The following is a 26665-nucleotide window of genomic DNA, read 5'->3' as shown; positions in this document are numbered from 1 at the left end:
CCCCAGTGACCGGGTTGTACTCGACCTAATGCTTTCTTGAGGTGCGGCCCTGTGACGAGGTGACAAGGGCGAGGCTTTAAAGTTGGACAGATGTGGCTCAGGTTTCTGTCGTCATTCATGAGCTCCGTAGCCTTGGGAAAATGTTTTTCTTCCTCCTCCGTGTCCTCGTCGGGAAATTGGGGCAGTCCCTACCTTCCCGGGCTGCAGGAGGACGAGACGGAAGCGTGTCAGAGCGCTTGGCACATCGCTCCGCGTTCGCTTTCGTTCTGTCTCTTCTGTGTCTCAACAGCCCAGGGGGCTCCGGGGATCGGCGTTGGGACATCCTGTGAAGCCGGCTGGGAGGCCAGCACAACCAGGGACGGTTGTCCGGAATGCAGAACTCCGGGCCGCGCGCCCCGTCTGCCTTGTGCTGCTTGGGTGTTCTTGGGTCGCAGACTCCAGAAACGGATTCTGGCTGACATAAAAAGCAAAGCAGAAGCCATGGGAGAGATGCTGCGGCTCGCAGAGGGGGCAGGGGGCTGGGGGAGCCTGAACACCCGACAGACACCGAGGTGCTCGCTTGTTGGAGGCCCTGCAGGAAGGGGTGGCGGGGATGGTGTCAGAGCAGAAGTTAGAGAGGTCGGGTATGCTTGGTGGTGACGGATGAAGCCCACCCATCTCTCAGGGGGTCGGCCCAGAGCCTGGCGGTGAGTGTGGGCCACACGCACCTGTGTCCCCTGAAAGACCCCTTCGGATTTGGAGCAGACAAGCTGGTCCCGGGAGTCCCAGTCTTGCAGAAAAAGCGCCCGGTGCGTCGGGGGGGCAGGGAGAGAACTCCCTACACGGAGCGGGGCGCTGTCCAGATGGATCGTGACCTCACTGGACCCCGTGGTTTCTTGTTCCTTTTGGTTTTTTAGTGTTTATTTTTGAGAGGGAGAGGGAGAGAGAGAATCCCAAACAGGCTCCGTACTGTCAGCACAGAGCTGACAGTCGTGAGATCACGACCTGAGCCCAAGTCAAGAGTCGGACGCTTAACCGACGGAGCCCCCCCGGGCGCCCCCGGACCCTGTGGTTTCTAATATGACTTCTCTGATGACAGGGAGGAAATACGAATGAGCGTTACTGGGCTTTGTAGCCCTTATTCTCCCCCTGAAACCTGCTCACTGGTATGTATAGTCAATAACCAAAGTTTCCTCAGATTCAGTCAATTTTGCATGAAATTTGTCCACAGAAAATTACGGAGATTCTAACAAACGCGTAGTAGTTTTAAAATCAGCTTTACTGAGCGGTAATTTGTGGCCAAGAAGAATTTACCCATGTTACCTACACAGGTCAGTGACTTGACAAATGTAAACAGTCATGTGACTGCCAAAGCACAGGGCATCTTTCCAGAATGTTCTCTCTTGTCCATGTGCAGGCCGTTTCTCTCCTGTCCTCCCTCATCTCCTCGGGTCACTCTGGAATCTGGCTTCTTTTGCACAGGGTAATAGCTGAGATTTACCCATATTTTTGTATCAGTGGTTCACGCCTTGGGATTTCCTAGTAGAATTCCATTCACTGGATATACTGTAATTTGCTTCATTTGTCAATTGATGGGCATTTGGGTTGTTCCCAGCGTTGAGCTGTAATGATTAATTCCGCTGTGAACGTTTGTGTTCTAGCCTCTTGGACGTGCTTTCCTGTCTCTTGCGTGAATACTTAGGTGCGAAGGTGCCAGCTCATATGGTGAGTGATGTGTGACTTTATGAGAAACGGCAAAACTATTACTTCCGTGAATTGTGCTTTTTAGGTCTTATAGAAAACTTTTCTTACGCTGAGGTCCTAAAGTAGTCTAAAACTCCTCTAAAAGTTTTATTTTTTAAAAATTAAAAAAATTTTAAAAATTCTTTGTTTTTGAGAGAGAGAGACAGAGAGAGAGGGAGACAGACAGACAGAATGCAAGTGGGAGAGGAACAGAATGAGAGGGAGACACAGAATCAGAAGCAGGCTCCAAGCTCTGAGCTGTCAGCACAGAGCCTGACACGGGGCTCAAACCCACAAGCTGTGAGATCATGACCTGAGCTGAAGTCGGAGGCTTAACTGACTGAGTCACCCAGGTACCCCTATTGTAATTTTTTGATAGTTACAATTTATCAGAAAATTTCCTTTGTGGTCCTAGTTTGTGAGGAGTTTTAATGGTCAGATGCTTTTTCTGCATCTAAATTATTTTTTTCTTATATAATCTTTAAAAAAAAATTTTTTTTTCAACGTTTTTATTTATTTTTGGGACAGAGAGAGACGGAGCATGAACGGGGGAGGGGCAGAGAGAGAGGGAGACACAGAATCGGAAACAGGCTCCAGGCTCTGAGCCATCCGCCCAGAGCCCGACGCGGGGCTCGAACTCACGGACCGCGAGATCGTGACCTGGCTAAAGTCGGACGCTTAACCGACTGCGCCACCCAGGCGCCCCTCTTATATAATCTTTTAATGTGGTGTGTTTAATGATTTTTTTGTGTGTGTTTTAATATCTCTCTCTTCCTGAGATTAAATAATGTTTGTTTAGGATTTTTACAGTTATGCCCTGTGAGGTTAGGAGGTAGGCTTTTAAGTCTTTCATTGTTTTCTTTGAAGGTCAGTACAAGGTAGTGTAAGAGGAACTGGGTGTTTTTTCTCTCCGTTTCTGGAAGAGAGTTATATAAGATTAATGTCTCTTCTTTCAAGGTTTGAGAAAACTTGTCGCAGAACCACAGAGATGTGTTGTAGCTTTTTCAGGTAGAGTTTAGGCCACTGAATCGATTCCTTTGAAGGTTATAGGTCTACCTAGGTTTTCTGTTTCCTCTTGAGTCAATTTGGAATTTTTAATTTTTCTGGAGAGTGATCAGCGATCAGTGATGAGAGGTAGCAAATGACCGGTCAGTGCCAAGACTTGTGGGGAAAATAGGAGGAGCTTAGTGATTCATGCTTCCAACACCTGAAAGGTAGAAGGGGGGAGATCAAAGTGACTGCGTCCCAGGGTTTTTGTGTTACTCAGAAGGAGAAAAGAGCTATCGATTATCTTTATGCTTGGGAGTTGAGAGTACATGTTAAAAATGTCAGCATAACTGCCTAAGTCACCTAAGTAGTATATAAATAGACCAGAATTGCCAAGCGTTCAGGGGCAGGAGGGAGAATAAAGAAAATGCATTCAGGGGCGCCTGGGTGGCTCAATCGTTTGCGCGTCCGACTTCTGCTCAGGTCGTGATCTCACGACGCGTGAGTTCGAGCCCCGCGTCGGGCTCTGTGCTGGCAGCTGAGCCTGGAGCCCGCTTCCGATTCTGTGTCTCCCTCTCTCTCTGCCCCTCCCCTGCTCGTGCTCTGTCTCTCTGTCTTTCAAAAATAAAGAAACATTAAAAGAAAAATAAAGTATAATGCAGTCAACCCGGTAGAAAGCAAGATGGGAGGAAGCCAACCAAAACAGCAAAGAGAAGCGTGTGCTAAAGAGAAAGCACGTCATGGCGATGACCTTTGGGTGTTTCTCCTTAGCGCTCCACACACAGGCCCCTGCACCGTGACCGCCTGTCTGCCGTCTCTCTCTTTCTCTCTCTGTCTCACGGGAAGCAGACTCTTCTGGCTTCTGGGCCACTCATCTGCTTATTCTGAGTGCCTGGCATACAGAACGTGCCTAGTAAGTTTGGATGAGTGTGGTGAGCAAATACACCCTGCAGACAGAGCCACTCTAGCAGGTTCTGTGGCTCCAGGGACATTTTAATCTGTGCTTGCCTTGGTTGATCCGTGAGTTAGGGACTGAGGAAGGAGCTACAGCCTTGAATTTGATGGGGGAGGCAGGGGGGGAAAGCCACTGAAACCACCATTAAATTCCTCTACTGTGTGTGTAGCTGTTATGTGCTTGGTGGGTACGAGGGGGGCCCCGGGGACCTCTTGTACAGGGGGTGAGGTGGCCTGAGTGCTTCTCAAACATTAACACACTCACGATTCATGGGGGGCTGGGGGCATTTGTGAGGGCACAGATTCTGATGCAGGAGTTCTGGGGCGGGGCCCGGATGCTGCATTTCTGACAAGCCCCGTGGACCGTGCTTTATGGAGCAGGGCTTCAGGTTATTACCTACGCTGATACTCTGCCTGGATGCTTGGGGACAGCACAGTGGCCCTGTACTTGGAGAATAGGCTCAGATGGAAATTATTCTAACTTCCGGGGCTGTTACTAGGGAACGTGAGGGCTCCAAGCCCCTGCCGGTGCGGGGAGCGGTACCCCTTGGCCTCATACTGTGCGACTCCAGCTCTGTGCAGGGCGGGGTGGGGGCGGGGGCCCTGGGATGGAAGGAGTTTGCCGAGCTCCCTGCACGGCGATCACACTCTTCCTTGGTTTTCTCGTTTCTCAAGCGGAGCCACATGGCTTGTTCAGACACGTTGCCTCCTGGGAAGCTCTCATCTTGATGATTCACATGTCACTTGTCACTGTTCTCCAGTACCGTCACACTTTATCTGTGCAATCAAAATCCCATTTCCTTGCCTCATTCCTGCGAGCCTCTGCCTGCCTGTCCCTCTCGTCCTCGGATTCTGGTTTCTGTGGTGCTGTCTGCCCTGGGCAAGACAGGCAGCCCTCACTCCCCTCTCTTCAGAAGCACGACACGGGCCAGGGACAATGACGTCCTCACACCCACCTTTTTCTTCCCTTTTAGTCTCTCTGCTTTTAGAGAAATGCACAAACCCAGTGGGCAATGCCCCAAATCGCAGATAAGCCACTAATGCACTGATCCTGGGGCCAGACAGACCACGGGTGCCATCGGGGCTTTGGGTCTCTTTCCCCCGCTTGTCCCGTCACATCTTAGAAATGGTGCAGGCGATGGGGCGCCTGGGTGGCGCAGTCGGTTAAGCGTCCGACTTCAGCCAGGTCACGATCTCGCGGTCCGTGAGTTCGAGCCCCGCGTCGGGCTCTGGGCTGATGGCTCAGAGCCTGGAGCCTGTTTCCGATTCTGTGTCTCCCTCTCTCTCTGCCCCTCCCCCGTTCATGCTCTGTCTCTCTCTGTCCCAAAAATAAATAAACGTTGAAAAAAAAATTAAAAAAAAAAAAAAAAGAAAAAAAGAAATGGTGCAGGCGAGCGGTCTGCCTTCTTCCTCCCCTATGTTCATATCAACTCCTGTGCACTGGAGTCTGGGAGGCTTGTGGATATAAAGATCTTCTATCAGTAAGTGACGGACCCTGGAGTTTTTTCTGTGGGTGTGGTCTGGCTCCAGGGTTTTACAGTCAGAAGATCTTTTTACACAGCAGGATAGTTTGGAACTGGAATGTCTTCAGGACTGTCCCTAGACCTTGGGCAGGGGAAGCCTGGCTGCGTGCTTCTCCGGCACACTCCCGGACCTCAGCGCGGTCCTTTCTCCCTTTGCTTTCTCTGGGATGGGCAGAGGTGACACAGGCCTACGGCATGGGGCTCATCACCTCCGGCGTAGCTGCTGTGAATGGACTGTGGTTAATGCAGGGGCCGCTGGTGGGGGTCTGCGTGCCAGCTCTGTGGTTTTTTATTTTTATTTTTATTTTTTTTACATTTATTTATTTTTGAGAGACAGAGACAGAGCATGAGCAGGGGAGGGGCAGAGAGAGAGGGAGACATAGAATCAATCAGAAGCAGGCTTCAGGCTCTGAGCTGTCAGCACAGAGCCCGACGCGGGGCTCGAATCCACAAACTCTGAGATCGTGACCTGAGCCGAAGTCGGATGCTCAACCGACTGAGCCCCCCAGGTGCCCCCCCCTTTTTTTTTAATTTTTTTTTTTTGCCAGCTCTGTGTTAATACGACTCCAGTCTGTCCTTTTTTCTGAACCTTGCCTGAACAAACTGTTGGGCCAGGCAGGTAACGGTGCTGAGAGAGCAGGTGGAGACATTGGACGGAGCCTTTATCAGCTGCCCATTAGAATCGCCTGGCAAACTTGTAAGACGGCCGTCTCCCAGAGCTCTGTTGACTGGGTCCCGGGATTTCTGGGCATCAGGGTGATTTTTAAGGTCCCAGATGATTCCCACGGGCAGCCAGGGTTGAAAGCCACCACGTCAGAGAGTGGCGGAGAAGGCGGCCCCAATTCCTTTCATCCTGTCAGAGACGACTTTAGTATACGGCCTTCTTGATTTTTCAGGACACGCCTGAAACCTTGAGGTGTTCATGGGAAATTGCCTCGTTTTTATACATCAGCTCCTGGTCTCTGACATGTACTCGGACGGGCTGGGCTGCGCCACGTGGCCGAGTGTGTTTGTCTTCCCACAACCTGCCCCCCCTGCCGTAGGCCGGTTTTCTGTTCTGGTTCTTGGCCCCGGACTCTGAGCCCAGCTCTGTAAGAATGATGCTGCTGAGCACAGACCCCTGGGCGATTCTGTTCTCTGGCCTGCTGCCCGGGGACACCCCACTGGTGGCCTCTGAGTAAGACCGTCTGACTGGGTGGCTCCCCAGAGTCCTGGCTGGGCCAGACCCGGGGGCTGTGAGGTGTTGGGTCGTGATGGGGGAGGTGGGAATCTGGAACCTAGTCCCCGTTTTCGAGAAATGGCAAACCTCAGACATCTGTGTGTTCTGCCCCCACTTCCCAGATTATGACCTGCCCACGAGGGAGCCTCCGCCCCTCTCTCTCGAGCAGCCTCCTGATTTTGGAATCAGGCCAGATAAATGGCCTCTTCGCTGGTATTTTCTCTCTCTGAGGTCAGGCCAGAAGCCTGGTGAGCTGGGTGCAGCCCGTGGAGGCAGAAACTGGGGACAGAGAGGGGGCATGGCCAGCTGATCCCGGCTGGCATCGGGTAGTGACCCTTGGGGAAGAAGGAACTGTAGGCTTCGTGTCCTCGTACCTGACTTTTCCTAACAGACCTTGAGGCCTTAAGGCCCATTTGAAAATGAGCCTCTCAAAACACCTGACAGGTCTTGCAGCCGCCAAAGGGATCGTCTCGGGTGCTGCATGCATTATGGGAATGGCTGGGCTTTGGGGAACCCCCGTGTTGCCGCGTTGCTTCACGATCCAGGTCTGCAGACCACAGCGGAAGCTTCTGACTCTGGTTTTGGTCCCTGTGTGTCCCTAGACCTGTCTGCCGTGCGTTGTGCACGTGTCCCGATAAAGCACTTCACGCACCAGCCTCTTTTGGGGTTGTGGGCAGAGCGGGGAGGGGAGGACTTTCTCCCCGCTGCTCCATTCTCTTTGGGGTGACTTATGGGCTGACACCTTTCGCTTGTGGCTGTCTGACTCTGACCCCTGCTTCCCCGATCAGACTCCTCTTTTTTTTTTTTTTTTAACATTTATTTATTTTTGAGAGAGAGAGAGAGAGAGAGAGAGAGAGAGAGAGAGAGAGAGCGCGTGAGTGGGGAAGGGGCAGAGAGAGAGGGAGACACAGAATCTGAAGCAGGCTCCAGGCTCTGAGCTGTCAGCACAGAACCTGATGCGGGGCTTGACTTGTGAACCATGAGATTATGACCTAGTTAAAGTCGGATACCCAACCGACTGAGCCCCCCCAGGTGCCCCCAGACTCCTTCTCTTCCACGTGTAATAAAATCTCTCTCGGCCTCCTTCCTAGAAAGACCCTGGGGATTGCATTTAGGGTACACCTGGATACTGCAGGCTTTACCCTCGTCATCTCAAAGCCCTTAATTACATCTGCGAAGACCCGTTTTCCAAGTGACGTAATATCCACTCCTGGCTGTGTCTCTCAAGCCTGGCAGGACGCCTTTGGAGCCCACGAGGTTTCTAGGCCACCGGATCGGCCATGGCGGGCTTAGAAATGCCAGACCACGCCATCGAGGCTCTCCTTGTGCCCTGGCCTCTGCCACAAGGATCCCAAGCATGGAAGCCAGACTCTCAGACCCCACGGCTCACAAAGCGGGCTCCCAGCGTGTGGAGGTTGAGTGAGAGGGCCGAGAAGCCCTGGTGTATTTGAAAATCCCATTATCCAAGCATCTTTGGACTTCTGTTGGCATTTACATGACTACCTGGGCTCTGGCAAAAGCTGTGTTTGAGAAGTGAAAAAAGGGAGTGAGGATGAGCCCCTCCGGCCCCCCACTACAGCGGGGCTCTCTTTGGCGATATCTCTGGAGGAGGTGACTCACTGGGGTGTGAGCGACAAAGAGACTGCTATGGCTCCAGGACAGAAAGCCCTTCCTCCGCCCCTGGCTGCCCGTCCAAAGTGGGAACCCGGGGCTGGGTGTCCTCAAAGAGGCATTTGGTGCTGCCTGCCATTCACAAGCCTATGAATGCCTGCACACATCTGGGGCACGCTGCCGACAGTTTGAACCTCAGTTTTACTCCCCTGTAAAATGGGTATAATTACAGAACCAACCTCACGGGGCAGAGTGAAGCTCGAACGTGTGTAAACGGATGAGAACAGTCAGGCCCGTGCTAAGTGTCACATAAGAGCTTCCTGCTGTGCTCGCGATGATCTGAAAATAGAGACAATTTCAGGTTACCCGCCTTCCATGTTGGCCTGGATATTAAATGAGATAATGCACGTCAGTGCTCACAGCAGGGTCATTCTTCCCACTTTGGATTTGAGCTCCCTGTGGGCAAGGCCTTCTGTCTTCCAGATCGCGAAAGTTATGCAGCGCGTTGTAAACGGGCAGCAGTGAGCTTTGGCTGGACGGACGATTGAACAAATCCATGTGCTCTGTGGGTGACATTTCGATGAGGTGGTCCCCGGGCCTGAAGTATCTTAGACATGGTTATCAGGGCTTCATGAGGGCATTGTGTCCCTGCTTTGGGGCAGGGATGTGGGTTTGGCAGAGAATCTGGATGGTTGCAGTTGAGTTAAATAAGTACTTTTCTGTGTCAAGCAGAGAGGGCAGGATAGCAGGGGCTCGCCTGGGGTATAGGGCACAGGGACACACGTGGGTGCACATACAATCCTGCCAGGTGCTTCCAAGCCTCTGCTCCTCACTTTGATGGCGGGGGGGGGCGTTGGGGGGAGAGGGGGAATCCTTTTGTCAGACCAAAGGAGGCCCTGCCTACCTGTCCCTGCAGGGAAATCCCTGTGAAACCACCAGAGTCACTCTCTGCCGCCCTTTCTGGATACCCCCTGGGAAACTCAGCCGGCAGATGGGACCTTGGGGTTCGGGGGAGGGTACCCTTCCTGGGGAACCATCCTCAGGGAAGCAGGGGACAGCCCTCTGCTGTCTGCAGGCCTCACCCCGAGAGTGCAGGACTGTCCTAGGGACCTGCAGGAGTCTGGGGCTCAAGAGGGCATTTGGTGTGGGGACTGAGGTCTGCAGGGTCATTGGGAATTCTCACCAGCTACTGGTGGGTCAGTTCTTCTCGCAGAAGGAAGAGTATGGGGATGTGAGTGGTGCTGGCTTGCTAATTCAGCAATTTTATTTTATTTTATTTTATTTTATTTTATTTTATTTTATTTTATTTTAGATTTTATTTTATTTATTTTTATTTTATTTTATATCTTATTTATTTTATTTTATATTTTATTTTTATTTATTTTATTTTTATTTTATATTTTATTTATTTTATTTTTATTTTATCTTTTATTTTAGTATTTTATTTATTTTTATTTTATTTAATATCTTATTTTGTCTTATTTTTATTTTATATTTTATTTTATTATTTTATTTATTTTTATTTTATATTTTATTTTATTTATTTTATTTTTATTTACATTATATTTTATTTTATTTTATTATTTTATTTTGTTTTTATTTTATTTTATTTTATCTTTTATTTTAGTATTTTATTTATTTTTATTTTATTTTATATCTTATTTTGTCTTATTTTTATTTTATATTTTATTTTATTTATTTTTATTTTATTTTATTTTATATTTTATTTTATTTATTTTATTTTTATTTACATTATATTTTATTTTATTAATTTATTTTTATTTTATTTTATTTTATATTTTATTTTATTTATATTTTATATTTTATTTTTTATTTTATTTTTATTTTATATTTTATATTTTATTTTATTATTTTATTTTTATTTTATATTTTATTTTTATTTTATGTTTTATTTTAGTATTTTATTTTATGTTTATTTTATTTATTTTTATTTTATTTATATTTTATATTTTATTTATTTTATCTTATCTTATTTTATTTTTTATTTTATTTTATTTTAGTATTCTTTTTTTTTGCAGGAGTATTCTCCTGAAAACAGTAGTATGTATCTATTTCAGGAGTAGAATTTAGCGATTCATCACTTAACCTATGACGCCCAGTGCTCATCCCAAGAAGTGCCCTCCTCCTTAATGCCCGTCCCCCATTTAGCCCATCCCCCCACCCAACACCCCAGTTCAGCAATTTCTGAGACCAAAAGGCAGCCCATCAGCAAAGCAGAATTAGCCGTGTTATTTGAAGTTAGTCACATAAAGAAGTTTATTAATTTTTTATTGACTTCTACCCAGCACACATTACTGTGTTTCAGGTGCGTTTGATATTTTTATACGTTACAAAACGTTGGCTGCATCGGATTTGCCACCAGACGCCATTATTACAATATTAGTGCCATACTTTATATCCCCGTGACTTACTTATTTTATAAATGGAGGTTCGTACCTCTTAATCTCTTCGCATAAAGGGATTCAGATCATCTGTATCCACTCTGTCTATGTGCCTTCCGGAAGCAAGATGCATGTTAGGTGTTTTTAAAGTCTGTATTTTCTGTATATCAAATGAGAAGCATTTGAGGATGATTCTGGAATAGTTACAGACTCTACATTAAAGTATTTAATAGAACGATAAAAACATTCCTCCTTAATTGTGGGTCACAGCTTCCCTGTGATCCCCAAAAACCCTATAGTTGACCTCTCTGTGGGAATAGACTTGAGTCAGCATCCCTGGGACCGGCTAAGGCCCAGTCAGCGTTAGGCTGTCCCAGGGTTTCTCAGCCTCGGCACAATTGACATTTGGGGCAGATCATTCTTTGTTGTGGGTGAATGGTCTTTTGCATGGTAGGCTGTTTAACAGGATCCCTTCCTTTCTCTTGTTAGATGCCTGGAGCTCCCTGTGGTAAGCATAATCTTGACCGCCCCCACCCCCATGCACACACATCCAAGATGCCCACGTCTTAGTCCCTGCAACCTGTCAATACGTAGTTACATGGCGAGAGGGAATTGAGGTAGATCGGATGTCTGCGTTATCCAAGCGGGCCCAATATAATCTGAAATGTCCTTATAAGTGGAAGAGGAAGGGAGCAGAGGGGGAGAGAACCAGAGAGGAGGCCTGGACAGACCATTGCTGGCTTTGAAGTTGGAGCAAGGGGGCCAGCCACCAAGGAGTGCACGCCGCCTCTAGAAGCTGACAAAGACCAGAGGACGGATTCTTCCCTGGATCCTCCGCAAGGAACAGAGCCAAAGGGACGCCTTGGTTTTAAGCCAGTGAGATCCATCTCTGAGCTCTAGATAATAAATCTAGAACTCTCAGATAATCAGTTTGTGTGGTCTTGAGCCACAAAGTCTGGGGTTACTTGTTTCAGTGGCAGTAGGAAACTGGCACACCGCCCGCCTCTCCCACCCCCAGTGCGACAATGAGGAAGAGTCTCCGGAGTCCCCCTGGTTCAGAAACGCTGGCTCTGTGGAGCGCCATATTGTTTCCCTAGAAGCAGTGAGAGGAGAGGGTTTCTCTGTTCTGCAATGAGAATGAGGTTGGCAGTGAGGACGCCCAGCAGGATTAGCTCTGGGGGAAACCGGTGGTGTAAAAGAGAGTGGGTGCCATGGCCGCTCCCCCAACTCACCCCCCAACCCCCCCCCCCCCGCCCCCCACCAGAGGCTCCTGGAGCTGTCACGCTGTCATTAATGGCACAACGTTCATGTTGGTGCTTGTGCATATTTGGACAGAACTAGAAAAGAAGCTGAGCTGAAAACCATAAAAGAGAATATAAAAACTCCATAAAACATTGAAATGTCAGGCAAAGCAGCATTGCTAGCGGGGGCCTCGGCGAGGAGGGACGGCACGCTGGGCGCCTTTGGCTCTGTGTGTGGGAGTCGTGGGCGGGGAGGAGAGGCCGGGGAGCCCGGCCCACGCTAGGGGCCACCAAGCCCGGGCTCTGGGCCAGACACGCAGCCCCCTGGACCCAACCCTGATGCTATGATTCTGTTTATTTTGCTGAATATGACATTCATATGGTTCTGATTTCTTCTCTGTGATCCGTCATCTCTGTGTGGCTTTGGAGCCAGAAACCCAGAAAAAGCGGCTTTGAAGTTGTTGTTCTGGCCTAAGAAGGAAGTGGTGCCTTTCCAGGGTTCGCCGGGACGACCACGAGGTCCCCTTTGATTTGCGAAGCGCTCCAGGAGCTGAGCGGGAAGGAGGCTGGCAAGGTCGGTTCTGGTCCTGGCCCGGGAGCTGGGCCGGGTGAGAAGGGAGGAGTGGATTTGCACGGCCACGGTAACAGCCACTCTTTCTCCCACCGGGAAGAAACAGCAGGTGGTTCCGTGTTACCTGCCGCTTCAGGTGGTCACATGGAGCTGTGGCCCCTTACGTCTTCCTTGCAGGTGCTTCCTTGCAGGTGTAATTTCAGAAAAGAAATTACAAAAAGGAAAAGTCCTGAAGCAAATAGGATGTGGAGAAGAGACATTGTCTGTTTCTGTGGTGTTTTGATATTGAAGGGATGCGGGTCAGACCATTCCGGGTTGGGCTGGCCTCGCTGGACCTAACCGGTATATAGAGGCCGGGGTTCCCAAATGTCAGCATGCGTTAGAATCTTTCAGCAGGAGGGCTTGTTAAAATGGGCAACAGGACCCCTACCCCCTGGAGTTTCTGACTCAGGAGGGCTAGGGTGAGACCCAAGGGTTTATACTTCTCGACAAATTCCCAGGTGATGCTGACGTGGCTGGTCCGAGGTTGAGAACTGTTGTTCTAGGACAAGAAGAGGGTCTTTGTAACGAAAATTGGAACTGATAACGAACGGTTCTTAGGATCCTACGGTTTGTGCATGGGGACCCCACGTTTGATCTGAAGACTGCTACAAAGAGACTGTCATCTTCTGGAATTTTTTTTTTCCCCCAAGGTGAAAGCAGCAAATTTTTTTTTTCAGTTGTTATGCAGTAAAATTGACTATTTTGGGGGTGTTGGGTATTTTAGGGTCTTGGACAACCCCGATGTTGATTCCTTCACACATTTTCAAATCAGGCATGATCTCGGGGTGTCCGGGTGGCTCAGGAGGTTAAGCGTCCGACTTCAGCTCAGGTCACGATCTGGGTGGTTCGTGTGTTCGAGCCCCATGTTGGGCCCTGTGCTGATGGTTCAGAGCCTGGAGCCTGCTTCGGATTCTGTGTCTTCCTCTCTCTCTGCTCCTCTCCCTCCCCCGCACGCGTGCTCTCTCTCTTTCTCTCAAAAATAAACAATAAATAAATACATAAGTAAGTAAAATTGTTTTTGAGGGGTATAGTTCTACATATATATGGGTTCATGTAACCACACTCTTACCCAAGATATAGAATAATTCGTCCCCCCCAAGAACCTCCCTCGTGCTCTCCCTATGCTCTCATACCCCATCTCCCCCAACCCCTCATGAGCCATCCAGCCCTGTAGCTCTTCTTTTTGAGTGTGTCATGTAAACAGGATCGTACGGTATGTAACCTTTTGAGACTGACTTCTTAACAGACACCTGTGACATCATCCAGGTCACTGCACGGATCAGTAGTTGGTTCCTTTGTATTGGGAGCAGCGACGCATCGTATGGATGTACCGTGGCGGTTCATCATTCCCTGTTGATGGCCTCTGGGTTTCTTCCAGTTCGGGGTTATGATGAATAAAGCTGCCATATGCGCGTTCCTGTATAAGACTTGGTGTGGACATATGTTTCCCTTTCTCCTGGGCGCGTACCTGAGAGCGGATGGCTGGCTCGTATGGTGGGTTCAGGTTTTAACTTTATAGGAAACGGCCACACGACTGTCCAGAGGGGCGGGGTGCCATTTTGCGTTCCCACATTGGTATGTAGGAGTTCCAGCCGCTCTGTGTCCTTGCTGGCACTTGGGGTTGTCATTCTTTTTATTTGTAGTCTTTCTAGATCATTCATAATTAAATTAAATTAATTATTTTTAAAATTTTTACTAGTGTTTATTTTAGAGAGAGAGAGAGAGCGTGAGCGGGGGAGGCACAGAGGGAGAGAGAGGGAGACACAGAATCCGAAGCAGGCTCCAGGCTCCGAGCTGTCAGCGCAGAGCCCGACGCGAGGGTCGAACTCACGAACCATGGGATGATGACCTGAGCCGAAGTCGGACGCTTGACTGACTGAGCCACCCGGGTGCCCCGAGATCATGCCTGATTTGAAAATGTGTGAAGGAATCTCAGGCAGGCTCAGAGTCCAAGGCCCCCCAGCCTCTTGGTGGCTTCTTGGATTCAGATCTTTTGCCTTGAAGGCTGTGCTGAGCAGGAGCTGGGAAGCCAGGGCTTCTGTATGTGATTGGAGCTCCAGCAACATCCAGGGCCCGTGCAGCCGAGCCAGGCTTGTGCCCCGGGAATGGGGAAACAAGACGGAAGTAGAAAGAAGAGAGGACAGAGGAAAGGCGCGCATCTTAGCATCACAGAGGCAGAAAGCACTGGGCTGCTTCTCCATATCCCTCTGCCCCTGGCGCCCTTATTTGTAGGCTGAGGCCCCGAGGGGATGAAGCACCCTACCGCAATGAGCTTGTGGCGGGCCGTGGCCGGCCTGGGGCAGGAGCCACTTTTGTTTCCAGAAGTGTCCTTGCTGATGGCACTGCGGCCACAAGTTGCTTCCCCTCGGTGCTTGAGGAGTAGAGCTTTTGCAAATCGATATACCTGGTCAAGATCATCATATTCCCTGGGTGCCTTGGCCTCGGGTCTGCTCCAGGCAGGAGCCGGCTTTAGGAAGGAGCTTGTGCAGAGCGGGGGTCGTGGTCACTGCCGAAACCAGAGCCGGTGACTTAATGGGAAGGTCCTTTCTCGGGAGGCCGTCCCACCCGCCCTCGAGGGGACAGGGCGCAGCTGCCCTGGAAGGCTGTGGACATGCTTTCCCGATTGCAGAATACTTCTCTTTCATTTTGAATATCATTTGTTTGGTTGCCACGGCAACGCCAAGTCTCTATTTTAATGCTAACCTGCGTGGCTGCAACTTTCTATATATAAATGCTGCTTTGCACAGTGAATTAGCTGATGCCACAGGAAGCAGCGGATGTGGAGACGGTGGCAGAAAATGACCAGCGTGTCCGCTTTGCAAGAGGAAGGGCTGTGGGGCTGAGGTGAGTGGGAACCCCGGGCAGGTGCTCGAAGCGCTCACCGGAGCCCCGTGAGAGCCAGGTGGCCCGCCACACCTGGGGGAGAGAAGCCAGCGCTGGAGAGCCTCCGTGGGCAGGTGCTTGGTGCTGCTTTGGAGCGACCCAGGGTGGTTCTGCTGTTTGCGCACCTGTCTGCCGTCCTCATGCCTTCCTAGAGTCCGGGTGGCTTGGGGACCCAAGGCTCTGGAAAGACCAAGCCACTTTGGGGCCGGGGTGGTATCTGAGGGTGAGCTCAGTGGAAAGCAAGTTTTTCCTGTTGCCTTCAACTCCCCTTGGCTCCCTGCCCTGGCTCTTTGCCGCCTCTGTTTTGCTTTTTCTTAATTCTTGAGTGTGGCCAGTCCTCGCCGGGGCGCAGTGGTTCCAGATGGCGCTGATAGAATCCTCAGCAGGGGCCCGGAAGGGGCTTCAGGAATCAGCGGGTTCAGCTCCCTCCAGCTCTAGATGAGGGGGAAGCCCAGAGAGGCGCTGTGAGCTGCCAGATGTCACACAGCCAGTCAGGCAGAGAGTGGGACGGCAGCCAGGTCCATGGGGATCTTCTGACTGGCGCACGTGTACCGTGTGGGGGCACATTCTGCCGTGGGGTCAGGGCGGCCGTGGGTATACACAGCGGAGCTACAGGGGGTGCAGAGAGGGTGGCGTAAATCGCGGGAGGTGGGGCATGTAACAAACACAGGATTACATAACGGTGCCTGAACCCACTCAGGCTTCTGGAAAGTCCATGCAAGTGGCAGTCGAGGAAACTCAGATTCACGTGGATGCAGCCCCAGGTCTGACGGTTGTGCCAGCCTCTCTCGATTTCCCCACCCGGGCCCTGGGGATGTGCGATCTCTTGCCCAGCTCTGTTGTGGTTAAGTCACGGTCACGGCCGGCGTGAACCTGTCGGGGACCGTGTTCGGGCCCCGATGGGGGTGTGATGCGTCTGGGCACAGAGCTGTTTGGAAAAGAGAGGCATCCACACAGCTCCGTTACCCCCATGGCAGGGAGGTGGGCGGGGGGTGCTGCAGAGAGCAGAGGACTTCTCTGAAGATTGGGTTTCGTGGCAAAACGCAGCATCGTTATTAGAAAGTCTCATTCGGGCCCCCTCTTCTTTGACATCACACGTTTGACACTTATTTTAAGTGCACTGAATCCAGAGACTTGGTCCCTGTTCTCCAAAACAAAAGACTTGGAGGACTCTTAAGTTCTCGGGGGGAGCCCCGTGCAAGCATGGAAGTTTTGGTGCCACATGCTGCGCGGTAGGTGAGAAAGTGTGAGGTCCGGGGACGGGGAGATCCTAGCTCTTCCCCCGGAGTCTGAGGTCCGGAGGACAGCTCCCTGTGGCCAGATTGAGAAGGACACCGTGATTCTTGCAGTGACTGTCCCCATCACCGTGCATTCACCCCGGGGGCCCCAGGACACATGTTTCCAGGCTCCAGAGCCCTGCAGATTTGGGTTGCTCGCTCCTTCCGCGAGGACGGATCCAGCCTTCCTCCCTGCCGGGCATTGACCGTGTCCCAAGGGTGCCGGGTCCCCAGGACTCGGTCTTGCCGCCCCAAGGGGAGTCTCTCTGCTCACGGGGGCAACTGTGTCGTCTTGCCTTTGGACTCGTGGATGAGCGTCTGTGCTCCGCAAGGTGGCTGTGCCCAGCTCACTTTCTCCTGGGTTCCCCAAATCTCTGATCTTCTATCAGATTGCTCAGTGCACGACTGGTGGCACGTGCCTCACTCCATAGGCTCTGTCTCTTCCCCACCCCCTCTCCTCCCCTTCCAAACCTTCTCATCAGCTGATGGGGTGCCACCTTCCCATAAACAGAGCAGGACAGACTTTCAGAGTCCCTCGTGCCCCAGAAATCTTGTCCTGTGCTTCCCTTCCGAGGAAGGTCGGACCCAGGCTGGGGGTGGGGGTGGGGGCGTGTAGCTCTGGGGCGAGAGGAAGTTGGCCACGCATTTGCAGCCCTTGGAAACCCCGGAAACTGACGGCCAGCTGCACCCAGCAGGGGGTGTTGGTGGTAACAGGTGGCAGCAGAGGGACGGTTAGCGGAGGGTGAAAGCACTGATTCCTACTCTTAGTCTAGGAGGTGCTACTCAATTCTTTAAAGCCAGAGAACCCTCCCTTCAATCTGCCGCTTACGCAGATACCCAGCAATTAACGCGAGGAGCTGCGCCCTGGCGGCCAGCGGGCAGAATCAAGTTCAGGACTGTGGGAGGTTGTGTCGCTCTGTTTTGTTTTAGCCCACGGTTTCGTTTTAGAATCCTTGGGTTGGTTCGCCAAAGTCGACGAATCACCAGATTTCACACCGGAAATTCAGGTACCCGGCTGCTCTTGCCAAAAATGAGTAGCTTCGGTGACACCAAGCCTCGGCAGCCTGGCGTGGTGTCAACACCCTGGTGACGAGGGGTGGATTTTCCAGTGTGCCGCGGTCCCCATCCCCGGCTCCGCTGCTCACCAGCACTGTGACTGATGATGAAACGGTTGCCATTGTTCATTTTTAAAAATGGAGGTAAAATCGGGATATAGCATCATACAGGTTTTAGGTGCACGACATCGTAAGGCGATACCTGTATGTGCTACAGAGTGATCACCTCCCCCCAGCGTCTGGTTGACATTCATCGCCACAGACTGAGCCATCCGCCCTTTTTGCCCACCCCAAACCCCCTTCCCCTCTGGTCAACATCAGTGGGTTTTCTGTATTTACGAGTTTGCTTTTATATTGTTTTGTTTGTTCTTTTTTCGTTTGTTTGTTTTTGGCTTTTTAGATTCCACGTATGACTGAAATGAGATGGTATTTGTCTTTTCTCCGTCTGACTCCTTCCACTTAGCGTAATACTCTCTAGGTCTGTTATTTCTGCTCTGAGCTTTATTCTTTCCTTCTGTGAACGTGAGGCTTCATTTGTTCTTTGTCTAGTTCCTTCAGGTGCAAAATTAGATTGTCGGAGATTTTTCTTGCCTATCGAGGTAGGCCTGTATTGCTACGAATGTCCCTCTTGGAACTGCTTTTGCCGCATCCCATGGATTTTTTTTTTTTTTTTATTGTATTTCTGTTTTTGTCTTCAGGCATTAACTTGCTTTCTCCTCTGTGTGATGACAAACAGGTCATACAGGGGCATGTTGTTTCGTTTCCTTGCATTTTTGTGTGTGTTTTTTCTGGTTTTCTCCTTCTAACGGATTTTTAGTTTCCTACCATTGTGGCAGAGCAGGAGGCTTGATAGGCTTTCAGTCTTCTGAAATTTATTGAGACTTATTTTGGAGCCTAACAGTTGATCTGTCCTGGAATATGTCCCATGTGCGTTCGAGAAGAATTGTGTGTTCTGCTGCCTTTGGGGGGAATGTTCTCCATATCTGAGGCTCAGGGTGTGGTTGGAGTGCCTACACCTGTTACTGTCATTTTCCATCCTTTCAAGACCAAGAGAGGAGGAAAGGGGGGATCCCTAGCCAAAGAGAAGGAGTTAAGGGGTTCACCCCACACCACTCCAGAGTGAGGGCAGGAGGAGTTTTTCCGTTTTTAGGATCTCAGCAAATCTTGATCCCTTTTTGTCCAGCCACCCGCAATTCACTGCTTCCATCTGTGAGTCCCCTCGGTGCACATTGGTGAATAAGCCCTAATGCCTTGGACTGTCTTAGCGATTAAGATGTTCACTGGGTTCTGTTCCTATGGGAGAAGTGGCGTGTGACCCTAGCAGACAAGGCCAGCGGATTGAGTGATGAGAGAGAGAGAGAGATCAGCTTGGGCGCTCAAGCGTTATCAGAGGTGGCCAGGCATTCGTGGGCTGGGAGTCCTTGGGTGAAAATAACATACCCGTTCTGTAAAAAGTATGAGTAAGAGCCAAGCACATGCATACATTTCACATCAGGCATCGATCGCTCAGACTGCTTTTCATAGATGATCATATCTGGCCCCTGTCCGCTTTCCCTCTGGCTAAAAAATCTTTAATTACGCTGTGGCCAATTTCAGCGACTGAGAGAGCGCGTCTTTTCTGAATTTATTTATTTGGAGGACCCTAGGCCCTTGAGAGGCTGGTGTCAGAGACCCAGACAAGCCATTGATGACCCTTCCCCTCCCCCCGACCCCAGCCTGTCTGGTTCATTTGTGATGTGGGGGCTCTAGACAGCATTTCAGTATCTAAGTCCTCTCCTGGTGTAGAATAGATAAACACATGGGCTCTGCCTTTACCTTTTTGTCTTCCTCTCTTTCCATACTCTTGAATTGGTGCCCGGATAATCTCAGGAAGGTAAGACCCCAGCTTTCTAGGGGGGTGCGCTGTTAAATCCTCCTCAGAGACTCGGGGGGAGTCCTTTGATTCCACACGTATTCATTGGGTGTGTTTTCTGTGTCTGGGGACACACGGGAGTAGGACCTCATTCTTGTTCTCAGGGAGTGAGGACCACTCGGCATAAGCCATGCCAAGAAGGGCGGCCATGGAGGTAGGAATGGACCAGCTCACACGAGAGGGAAGGTGGTGCTGGGGTCAGGGGGCTGCATCCCCAGGGGACGGCAAGAAGTGAGGCAAAGCAAGGTGGGTCCCCATCCCGGCTGGAGCTTTGAACCCGGGCTGAGCTTCCAGGCTGACTCTGCTTCTTTATGCTATTTGCCCTGGCCACGGTCAGGGCTCTTGTCCGTGGAGATGCTTATGTTGATGTTTTCCTTCCCTCTGGCGCCTCTCTCTCCGGTTAGCAAAGGAACCCCTCCCCCCACCCCCTTGGGCAGTCAGCCACCACCTTCCACCACGTGAAGTTGAGAGTTAGGGTCGTGGCTGGTCACGGCCTCACTGTAACTTCCCTCTGGAGTATCTGCCCTTGGATAGAGGATTCTTGGATACTGCGGAGGAACCTGGGGGGAGCGAGGATCGCGCTGTTCTTGGACTCTGGGTTCTGTGTCTTGTTAGCTGTAAGACCTTGGGGAAGACCTCCGCTTACTCAGTTAGGAGGGGGACAATAAGCACAGCTCTCTCCACCGTTCTCGTGAGGGTCAAATAGGCACCAATATGTATAAGTTCCCGACCGCACTTCGGCATCTAAGAACAAGGGAAAGGTAAGGTCTTACAGGTGGTGGGATCGACTTTGGGGATGTAGAGTGGTGGGAAAAAGAAACCTGACCCTTGGCCCTTCCTGTCATCCAGTCTGTCCCGTGTTTTAGAGATTGAAGTTGGGGGGGAGTGGTGTTCTTACGGGGTGTCCTTGCTCATGGCAGCGGAGACACTCTCAGGCCACGTCAGGAAGGTTGCCGGGGACTTGTGTGGCTGGGTTGCAGACCCTGTCCAGGGCTGTGTTTGTTTCTTGGTCTGGTTGGCTGGGGTCGCCAGCTTTTCCCGCGGCTCTGGTGGACAAGCATGGCTTGGCTCCATTGGTTTTTCTGTCCCCTTCCTGGTGGTCCTCTAAACTCTAATCTTGTCCACTGAGCGTAGTAATTTCATCTCACACACTGTTCCTCGTGCTCTTTTGATGAGCTTGGTCTGTGTCAGGAATGGGAGAAGGTGTCAGCGCAGATCAGCCCAGGCTGTGGGGAGAACCCAGTCAGTGCCATGCGAGGGACTCAGCGCTGGGGACCTCAGCTGACGACTTTCTTCAAAGGTTGCTCGGTGATTTAACGGGGATGGGAAGGTGTGGGGCAAAGCCAACATTTATGGAGTTGCTAACCGTTGTTTCGGTCATCCGATCTTTACAAGAATTCTGTGAAGGAGATGATGGTGTTTCCAGTTTTACATGCAGAAAAGAAAAACATGAGGTTCAAAGAGGTGAAGTGTCTTGTCTGTGGTTACATGGCTGGAAAGCTATGGAGCACATACTGGGACTTCCTCTCTGCCTGGCTGACGGTTAGATGCTGGGTTTGGGGACAAGCCAGTGGATGCCTGTGGCTGGTTTCTGGGGGTTGTGTCTGCTTTTTATCCTCACCTACACACCAACACCTCCATGCGCACCTTGTTTTGGGAATCCCTGTTGCAGAGCGGGAGGTTGTGATTTCTAGAAGTTTCTGGAATGTTCCAGACCCCTTCATGGGAATGGAGCTTTGCATTTCAATGAGTGGAAAAATAGGCAGGAGAGGATTTGCCGAAGGGAAAATCAAGTGCTTTTATTCACTCCCCTCTACTCCCCTTGTGTGCACAGATGTTTCCTCCCTGTTCCCCCTCCCTTCACAGGGGGCTCACTGGTCACAAAGGGATGGGAAGTTATCGTTGTAGAGCAGACAGCTGGACTCTTTAGAGGTCGGCTTGCACAGAGCAGTGTTGGGGTCAGCCTGGGAGCCGACCTAGGTGGGGCTTTGGCTCTTGGTGTGCTGTCTGACTAGAATAGTCTTCTAACCACGCCAGCAACATCAGCATCAAGATTTAGGGCAGCCAGAGAGCAGGAAGGAGGGGCCTGTGCACTGGGCTGGGGGAGACTTGGCATCCAATCCCCATCTGTCTCTGGGCTCAGTTTCCCAATCTGTAAAATGGTAGCATGGGACCAAATGATCGGTGGGGTCCCTTCCACCTCTAATTTTCATGTCAGCCTTGCATTGGTTCAGAAAGTTCTTTACTGTTTGTCTTAATTCATTTTCTCAAAAATAACCCCACCCCCATGTTTCTTTAGCATTTGAAAGGTAGTACAACTAATCCTAATCTGATAGTGTACATTTTAGAGATGGCAACTGAGAAGGGATATATCAAGGGGGGATTTTATTAACAAATACTATCTACCTATTTTAGATAAGGCTGTATTCGTACGTTAGTTCATGATGGAATAAAGATTTTTTTTAAAAAAATGGGTTAAAATCAATTTGCTCATTATGAAAACTTGGAAAATACAGAAAAGCAGAAACAAAAAATATTCAGCATGCTTTTCATTCCTCTTTTTTTTTTTTTTGCTGTATATATTTGTCTACATAATTGGGATCATATGGTATATTTTAGAATTGTACATGCCGATTTTGGGGGAAGGCAATGTTTTCCTGATCGTAAAAGTAAATTTATGGGCGCCTGGGTGGCTCAGTCGGTGAAGCGTCCGACTTCAGCTCAGGTCATGATCTCACGGTTTGTGAGTTCACGTCCCGCGTCGGGCTCTGTGCTGACATCCTGGAGCCTGGAGCCTGGTTTGGATTCTGTGTCTCCCTCTCTCTCAGCCCCTCCTCCACTCTCACTCTGTCTCTGTCTCTCTCTCTCTCTTGCAAAAATAAATGTTAAAAAATTTTAAAATGAAAAATAAATTAACATTTTAAATGTGATAAAAGAAATACGATGAAAACATCCAGAGGAACCCCACAACCCACAGATAACCTGGGGCCACATTTTCTGGGTGCTTCATTGGCAGAGGAAGGAGGGGGCTTGTGGGTCTTTCCTGATCTGGGCAGGAGAGAGGCTTGGTTCATTCAACGTGAGTTTTAAATATCTTCTAGCTCCTTGGCAGACAGAGTGGCCACTGTGATGCTTTACATGTGCTGCGTTGCTTGGGTGCTTGGGTGGAGGAGAGACAGAGACTCTGTTCAGTGATGCTTCCAGCCAATGCTCCAAAGCTCCAGTACCCACCCCAGGGTCAGGGTGTGCTTGGGCAGAAAAGACCGCCTCGGTGAACGGTGCTCCCCACACGGAGTGGGAGGCTTCATCTGTGCTGGCCTTGCAGGATGTCTCGGGAGAAATACGGAGCCCGGTTCCAGGGTGGGCACAAAGCAGAGGAGGAGGGCCGAGGGAGACACTGGGCACGAGCCGGAAAACCCGTTCGCCTGATTTCTGAATTGGGGGTCTGCACTGAGTAAGAGAGGCCTCACAGGTGCATCGATGCAGTGACTTCCCATCGTCATCGTCCTCATGTTGACTTCTCTCTCAGTGCCTGGAGGGTCTGGGGGGTGCATGCTTGGAGAACGTTTTCTGTCTCTTTCGTGTGAAATATTAATACGATCGGGCTGGACACATGCATCTTGGAGCTCAGATGTTTGGAACAAAAAAACTCCTATTTAAAAAAAAATTAATATTTATTTATTTTTGAGAGAAATAGAGACAGAGCATGGGCAGGGGAGGGGCAGAGAGAGAGGGAGATACAGAGTCAGAAGCAGGCTCCAGGCTCCGAGCTGTCGGCACAGAGCCTGACGTGGAGTTCAAACTCACGAACTGTGAGATCATGACCTGAGCCAAAGTCAGATGCTTAACTGACTGAGCCACCCAGGTGCCCCCCAAAAACTCTTCTATTTGAAGCTCATTTTGTTTCATCATTCAACAAAAGTTTATTGAACTCCCATAGTGATGAACAAAACGACCACCACCACCCCCCGAAGCTTTGACTTGGGTGGGATATGCCTTCTAGCATTTTCTAGCACTTTCTAGCACTTTCACAGGGCTGACGCCAGGCCCTGATCAGTCCCTGCCTTATGGAGCATGGGTTCCAGTGGGAAGTGCTCTTAGCAGGAGCAGAAGAAAAGTCTGAGGAGAAACGGATTTCCCAGGTAACCTTTCTCTTTGCTGGTTTGTGTGCATGACTTTTAAAATTATCAGGGCGCCTTGGTGGCTCAGTCAGTTGAGCAATGACTTTGGCTCAGGTCATGACCTCACGGTCCGTGAGTTAGAGCCCCGCGTCGGGCTCTGTGCTGACAGCTCAGAGCCTGGAGCCTGCTTCGGATTCTGCTCACACTCTGTCTCTGTCTCTCTCAAAAATAAATAAAACATTGAAAAGAAGTTTTAAATTATCTTTAGCTATTTGTGCATTTGATTATTGATTTTAGTCTATTTGGTCTGGTCTTTTTTTTTTTTTTTTAATGTTTATTTATTTTTGACAGAGAGAGACCGAGCATGAACGGGGGAGGGTCAGAGAGAGAGGGAGACACAGAATCCGAAGCAGGTTCCATGCTCTGAGCTGTCAGCACAGAGCCTGATGCGGGGCTCGAACCCACAGACTGTGAGATCATGACCTGAGCTGAAGTTGGACACTCAACCAACAGAGCCACCCAGGAGCCCCAGGTCTGGTCTTTTTTTAAGTGTTTGTTTATTTATTTTGAGAGAGACAGAGAAATTTATTTTGAGAGAGAAAGTGTGTGTGCATGCAGGGGAAGGGCAGAGAGAGAGAGAGGGAGAGAGAGAATCCCAAGCAGGCTCCACCCTGTCAGCTCAGAGTTTGATGTGGGGCTTGAACCCACAAACTGTGAGATCATGACCTGAGCCAATGACAGACACTCAACCGGCTGAGCCACCCAGGCACCCCTGGTCTGGTCTTTTCTTTTTTTTTTTTAAAAAAAATTTTTTTTTTTCAACGTTTTTTAATTTATTTTTGGGACAGAGAGAGACAGAGCATGAACGGGGGAGGGGCAGAGAGAGAGGGAGACACAGAATCGGAAACAGGCTCCAGGCTCTGAGCCATAAGCCCAGAGCCCAACGCGGGGCTCGAACTCACGGACCGCGAGATCGTGACCTGGCTGAAGTCGGACGCTTAACCGACTGCGCCACCCAGGCGCCCCTGGTCTGGTCTTTTCTAACGAAATGCCTCTTACACTTAGTACATTGCCTTTTTTTTTTTTTTTTTTAACTTTGCCATTGGGGGATATTCTTTTCAGTGTAACCTGCACTTTATTGATTTAACTTTTTTTTTTTTTTTTAATCTTTTTTTTGCCCACAAGCACTCATGTGGCTTTAGGTGAGCAATTTTGGTATAATCCTTACCCTTCTCTTCTTGCTTGTGTCATCCTTTCTATTTTGGCTGGCTTTTTCCGTTTATGATTTTCTGTTCCTCTTTCAACGAGAGTTACGACCGCCTGCTTTCTAGCAGTTTCCCCGTGTTGTCTTCTGAATTGCCTTCTGAGATGTGCTCTTCCTCGAGCCCTTGGGTCGGTGCTTCCTCACGCTTTTCCCCACGTTCCCGTGCCCCTTTCTAGTCTCAGACAAGGCCACATCTGTGCTGACTTTGCATACAACCACCAGACGGGTACGTGTGACGTGTCGTTGGTCTTGACCCTGTGTGCACGCAGGGGAGGGTTGAATCCCTTCTGAGGTCCCCGTACGTTTGGTGATACGTGCATCTCGCAGCCCAGTTCTGGCTTTCAAACTGGGGGCCCCCCTGTGTCCTGCTGTTGGCTGCCTGCCTCCCTGAGGTTCCCAAGCAGCGGCGGGCGTGAGCGAGCATAGGTTCCCTGGTTCCAGACCTGTGTGCTGCTGCTCGGCGAATTCACTGGGCCTGGCCTGTGGGATACACGCCTTCAGAATGGTTCCCCCCCGCCCCCACCACTGAGCCCCCTGCTCACCTGCTTTCTGGAAGTCACTGCAGCTGGAATGGATGGTGGGGAGGGAAGAAAGGTTCTCGGGCAGCCTCAGTGCTCAGGTGGGGGCTGGTCCCACATCTCAAATTAGACACAGAGAGAGAGGAGGGTATAAAATACTGGTCTTTTCCCACAACCAGTCTCTGGGTTGTAAGACTGTCCCCATTCGCTCCACTGGCCTAATGGTCCTCAAGGTTTCGGGGTTTTTTGTTTGTTTGTTTTTTGATTCTGATTGTCCACTATTTTTTTTTTTTTTAAGCTTATTTATTTTGAGAGAGAGAGAGAGCATGAGCAGGGGAGGGGCAGAGAGAGAGAGAGAGAGAGAGAGAGAGAGAGAATCCCAAGCAGGCTCCACACTGTCAGCACAGAGCCCGACGTGGGGCTTGAACTCACAAACCATGAGATCAGGACCTGAGCCAAAAGCAAGAGTTGGACGCTTAACCGACTGAGCCATCCAAGCGCCCCCCGCCCTTTCCTTTTTTGAAGCTTATGCAAGTTTTATTTTTTCCTTCCCATTCTTCCCCCCTCCTTGCCTCCTTCAATAAGGAAGTGACAGAGGTGCCCGCAGCACTGTCACGTGGCCCTTAACGGGATGTCCTCTCTGCCTTTCCCTTGACGGTCCTCCTGGGCCTCCCAGCGGTGACTTGGGCACACACTCGGGACCTCGCTCCTGCCTTCGTGGGCCTGGGGTTAGCGGAGAACTTAAACTTGGCTTGCCAGGTTTCAAAAAAGAACTCCTATAAACCAACTCACGGCTGTAAAAATGGTAATTTTACACGTGGCCTGAGACGGTGTTTCGCCAAGTGGGCTCATTGTACCCGCAAGGCTAGGCGCGGGGATCGTAGACCTGTTGTGGTGGCAGTTCTCGAGTGCTGTTTATTTAAGCACTCGAGGGGGGGAAAATCCCATGTTTCGTGGATGTTATGGCTTAGGACCAGGTTAAAGTCAATCTCGTTATAAGACAGGTTAAAAAAGAAAACAATTCTGGGTAAATAATAGTACAGCTGATACATAGCGAAGGCAGATCTGGGGCAGGGGGACGTTGAGCTGGAGTTTGGGAGACATAGAGCAAAGTATCTCTGGGGTCTCGATGGAGCCTGTTAAAGTGGGTGCCGTTTCTGATATGTCTGCTTGACCTTGGGAGTCTTTTATGGGATGGACACATGGAAACCGTTAGAGGGACCTCGGACCCGCCCACGTTGAGTGCAGGCACCTCATAAGAGCCATCCGTGGGCCGAGTGGGCCTGGGCCAGCCACTGCATACAGCCCTGTCCTCTGTCCTCACCTTCTTCTAAAGTGGCATCTGTCTCAGTCTCTTGCCTCC

The 26665-nt window shown here is 50.3% G+C and overlaps 1 protein-coding gene across 7 annotated transcripts in view; it reads left to right on the top strand.

The window, feature by feature from the left end:
• The window catches only part of GAS7 (growth arrest specific 7), a 220527-nt gene that overhangs the window by 84178 nt on the left and 109684 nt on the right, over positions 1-26665 (top strand). The window contains exon 1 of one of the 7 annotated variants that reach the window (XM_086686019.1): positions 15003-15116. The exons of 5 other annotated variants lie outside the window; for them this stretch is intronic. In XM_086686019.1, the coding sequence (XP_086542145.1) occupies positions 15031-15116 (86 nt within the window). In that variant the 5' untranslated portion in view covers positions 15003-15030. Of the gene's footprint in view, positions 1-15002; positions 15117-26665 lie in introns of those variants that run through there. One more of the 7 variants, XM_086686022.1, reaches the window with a different exon arrangement.

The sequence above is a fragment of the Puma concolor genome, chromosome E1, assembly GCF_028749965.1.
Source record: "Puma concolor isolate L17-30 chromosome E1, mPumCon1.1.hap2, whole genome shotgun sequence".
Lineage (NCBI taxonomy): Eukaryota > Metazoa > Chordata > Mammalia > Carnivora > Felidae > Puma > Puma concolor.
This window is presented reverse-complemented; position numbering and strand designations above follow the sequence as displayed.